The 5,000-nt window shown below is 31.7% G+C and overlaps 1 protein-coding gene across 6 annotated transcripts in view; it reads right to left on the bottom strand.

Annotated features, from left to right (window-relative positions):
- The window catches only part of rsh (Rap GTPase activating protein radish), a 96,431-nt gene that overhangs the window by 15,688 nt on the left and 75,743 nt on the right, over positions 1 to 5,000 (bottom strand). For 4 of the 6 annotated variants that reach the window (XM_086555712.1, XM_086555714.1, XM_086555715.1 and 1 more), the window contains one exon: positions 4,128 to 4,519. In XM_086555712.1, the coding sequence (XP_086411838.1) occupies positions 4,164 to 4,519 (356 nt within the window). In that variant the 3' untranslated portion in view covers positions 4,128 to 4,163. Of the gene's footprint in view, positions 1 to 4,127; positions 4,520 to 5,000 lie in introns of those variants that run through there. The other 2 variants (XM_086555717.1, XM_086555716.1) reach the window with 1 other exon arrangement.

Raw genomic sequence — 5,000 nt, 5'->3', positions numbered from 1 at the left:
CACACACACGCACACACACACACCACACACACACACCCCCACACACCACTACCCACACACACACCCAAACCACAACACACAAAATACACACAAACACACACACAACCCCAACCAAAACACACACACACACATTTATATTAGATATATTGAAAGAGATATATTGATAGATATATATAAAAATCACCATCTTATAGTAAGAGATATCTAGATATATCCATATCTAGACCTATATATTCCTATATACCTATCGATATATAAATATCTCCACGTGTAAAAATGCAACAATAAAAACCCTCGTCCCGAGGCCTGTTGAGCGATAGTCGATGCGTGAAACAACCAGCTATCTGAACACAACCCAAGTGCGTGTGCATGTACACCCAGAAAGGAGAGAGGTCGAGGCAGGATGGCGGCTGAGGAAGGACAAGGGTGTGTCCCTAATGTAACTAACAGTAAGTCCTGTAACACTTGCATCATGTGTGTGTGTACACTGCGTGCGTGGTGGCCATATGAAAGACGTGTGACGTAGTATTAAAAGTGACTCAGAGGAGTAATGGGGACAAAACAGATTCGAGGTGGAACGATGGCTGCGTGTCTGTCCTGTTTTCGTCTGTCCAGTTTTCACGTGCAAACCCAAAGGAGAATATAGATATATGAACATAAGAAAGAATATGAAAAATGACCGTACTTGGGTCTGGCGTCTCTCGATGGTCTGCGGGACTGTCACACGTACCTCCGTCTGACATAAGCGCGCACGGTCTACCTTCCCGCCGTCCGCACACACGCTTAACCGGGGCACGGACAGCGCGTTCTTATCTGCTTGCTTCTCCTTCCCTTCTTTCCCTGTGAGGAAAAAAATGGGGGGAAGGGGGGAGGGGGAGAGGAGGGTCTCTTTAAGGTGGAATGAAAAAGATGGAATAATCGAGTCATGGGGTTTTTATGTATCGTTGTTTTAATGAAGGGAAAAAGAAAAAAAAAAAAAATTAAAAAAAGAGCTTTTTTTTGATAATGGTTGCTGGTTTGAGTGGTGAGGTTTTTGTACTCTTAAATGGGCTAAGTTGTGAATGGATTAAAATTGCTGTGGCAATTGTTTAAGCATTTCCGTTGTTAATGAATTAAGCATTGTTGTTTCGAAGAGCTTGACCTATCCTATGAGCATAAAAAGAAAAAAATTATAACCTTTTTTTCGTGTCTGAAGATGTACGGTTAGGTTGAATTAATACCTCCAATGCAATCCGAATGACAAGAAAGAATCAATTTTACAACATGTGTTAGTGGTACAAAGATGATCCAATCATATCTCATCAAAGTGTAGACAAAATAATGCATCTGAAAAAATCAAGCCAACTATCTCTTGGATAGAGAAAGGGAAAGAATAAAATAATAATAATAATAATAAAATGAAATGATAATAATAAGAAAATGAAAATGAAGCTATGATATAAAAATAATATAAATATGATTATTATAATGAAAGGCTGTTTAATGATGAAACAAAACGAACAGTATAATAAAATATAAATAATAATAAAAACAAAAAAAATAAAGACTGCTTGGCGGACTTTTTTAAAGAAACTGGTTTTTTGGGAAACAAAAAAAAAAAAAACCTTTCCTTTTCTTCCGCCGTGTGTTTGCATGGGTGGGGGGTGGCGCCTTAGGGGGGAATTTTTGGATTTAGAATTCAGTTTATTGTTAAAAAATTATTAAGGTTCGAGGGAGTTTTTTGGGATAGTTTTTATTTGCATGTCATTTTTTTTTTTTTTTTCAAAAGGGGGGTATATAATATTTTTTTTTTTTTATAAATCATATCGGTCAGAATAGACTTTTTTTTTTCTTCAAATCTGCTTAAAAAGACGAATTTTGTTCTTTGTTCACCACTTCTTTGAATTAACTTTGGGGCTTTTCGTCAAGCAGGATAATATATCGTAAAAAGAAATTCTCTTAATTAATTCCATGGATAATAAAAAGGGAGGGGGAAAACCAAAACTACAAAATGAAGGGTTTGAGGGGCACACTGAATAGTGTGGGGGTAACACGGGGGTTTGGCGGGAGGACTGGGGTGTCGCGCGAGTAATATGGGGTGCTGTGGTTTTTGGGCTGTGATATTTAAAAGTATATATGTGTATAACTGTATGCATGTATGTGTAAAGTGTTATATATATTAAAAAATATATTATATATAAAATAATATATATAATATAAATTATATATATATATGTGTGTGTGTGTGTGTGGTTTGTGTGTTGTTTGTGTGGTGTGTGTGTGTTGTGTATGTGTATAAATATATAAATATATATAATATATATATATAAAATAAATATTTTATATAAATATATAATACATATTATACAAAAAAATATATATAAATATATATATTATTATATATACATACATACATTATATTATAATATATATATATATAAAAAATAACATACATACATACATAAAAATATATATATATAATTATAAAATTATATTTATATAATACCACACATACAACTCACACATAAAACACACCATTAAAAACATACATAACACAGACATTAAAAATATAAAAATAAATATATAATAAAATATATATATATATATGTATATAAAAAACACACACACACACTAATAAAAAGAAAATATACACAAACAATTAAATATATGTATATAATAATATATATAATATTATATATATAAAATATAATAGTAAAAATTATATTAATAAAATTATATATAATATATATTGTATGTTGGTGTGGTGTGTGGTGTTGGGGTGTGTGGTGTGTGTATGTAAAAATTAAATATATATAATATATAAATATATATATTAATATATAATATAATATAATATTAAATATAATTTCAAAATATAAAAAAATATTACATATAAATATATTGTATACATATATATGAAAAATATATATATACATATATATATATAATATATATAAAAATATATTAATTTCTTATATAAATTATAAATATAAAAAATATATATATATATATGAGTTAATATACGTATTAATATTACATAATATATATATAAAAAATTTTAAATATATAAATATATATATATATAATATAATATATATAATTGTGGTGTGGTTTGTGTGTTTGGTGTGGAGTGGGTGGTGGGGGTTGGTTGTTGTGTGGTGGAGTGTTTTAGTTGGGTGGTGTATAATTTTTAAAACATAAAAAAAAAATATATAAAAAAATTTTAAAAAAAAAAAATTAAAAAAAAATAAAAAAATAATATGTAATAAAGTAAACATAAAAATAAAAATTAAAATAAAAAAATATATAAATTAAATATATAAAAAAAAAAAATATATATATATAATATCATGTAATATAAAATATATATAAATATATTTTAAAAAAATTAAAAATAAAAATATAAATAAATAAAAAATATTATAAAAAAAAAAATTTAAAAATTAAAAATTAATTTAAATAATTAAAAACAAATAATAAAATAAAATAAAAAAATAAAATATAAATAAAAAAAATAATACAAACCAACATATAAAAAAACATAAAAAAATAAAAAAAAAAAAATAAAAAAAAAAAAATAATTTTAAAATATAGTAATTTTAAAAAAAATAAATAACACCCAAAAAAAAAACTATATAACAAAATAAATTTTTTTTACCCCAAAACCCAAATAAACAACCAACAACCACCAACCAACCCCCAAAACCAAAAACAACAAACCCCCCCCAAACAACCCCCCAAAAACAACCCACCCCCCCCAACCCCACCCACCCCCCCCCCCCCCCCCCCCCCCCACCCACACCCCAAAAACCAAAAACCACAACAACCACCACACACACACACCCCCCCCCAACCCACCACAACCCAAAACCCAACACAAAAAATACAAAACCCAAAACCCCAACCAAAAACAACCCTTTAATTTATTTGGAAAAGTATTTGTAGTTAATAAAAAATCACCATCTATGGGTTCTGGTTAACCACAGTAAAAAAAATTTCCATCGTTTTTTTATTAAAAAGAACAAAAAAACCCCCCCCAGCTTTTGGAGTTCTCTAAACAACAATGCACAACCGTGCGTGTGCATGTACACCCAGAAAGGAGAGAGGTCGAGGCAGGATGGCGGCTGAGGAAGGACAAGGGTGTGTCCCTAATGTAACTAACAGTAAGTCCTGTAACACTTGCATCATGTGTGTGTGTACACTGCGTGCGTGCGGGCCATAGGATAGAAGGACGTGTAGGAAAAGGACTCAGGGAGATGGGGATAACAGGGATTCGAGGGGGACGGTTGGCTGCGTGTCTGTCTGTTTCGTCTGTCTGTTTCACGTGCACCAAAAGGAGAATATAGATATATGAACATAAGAAAGAATATGAAAAATGACCGTACTTGGGTCTGGCGTCTCTCGATGGTCTGCGGGACTGTCACACGTACCTCCGTCTGACATAAGCGCGCACGGTCTACCTTCCCGCCGTCCGCACACACGCTTAACCGGGGCACGGACAGCGCGTTCTTATCTGCTTGCTTCTCCTTCCCTTCTTTCCCTGTGAGGAAAAAAATGGGGGGAAGGGGGGAGGGGGAGAGGAGGGTCTCTTTAAGGTGGAATGAAAAAGATGGAATAATCGAGTCATGGGGTTTTTATGTATCGTTGTTTTAATTGAGAGGGACTTTTTGATAAAGGTTACTGGTTTGAGTGGTGAGGTTTTTGTACTCTTAAATGGTCTAAGCTGTGAATGGATTAAACTGCTATGGCAATTGTTTAAGCTTTTCTGTTGTTAATGAATTAAGCATTGTTGTTTCGAAGAGCTTGACCTATCCTATGAGCATGAAAAGAAAAAAAGTTATAACCTTTTTCGTGTCTTAAGATGTACGGTTAGGTTGAATTAATACCTCCAATGCAATCCGAATGACAAGAAAGAATAAATTTTACAACATGAGTTAGTGGTACAAGATGATCCAATTATATCTCATCAAAGTGTAGACAAAATAATGCATCTGAAAAAATCAAGCCAACTATCTCTTGGA

Source organism: Penaeus japonicus, unplaced genomic scaffold (assembly GCF_977035675.1).
Source record: "Penaeus japonicus unplaced genomic scaffold, GWHDUDI00000001_assembly GWHDUDI00000031, whole genome shotgun sequence".
Taxonomy (NCBI): domain Eukaryota; kingdom Metazoa; phylum Arthropoda; class Malacostraca; order Decapoda; family Penaeidae; genus Penaeus; species Penaeus japonicus.
The sequence above is the reverse complement of the archived record's forward strand: the minus strand, read 5'-3'. Positions and strand labels throughout refer to the sequence as shown.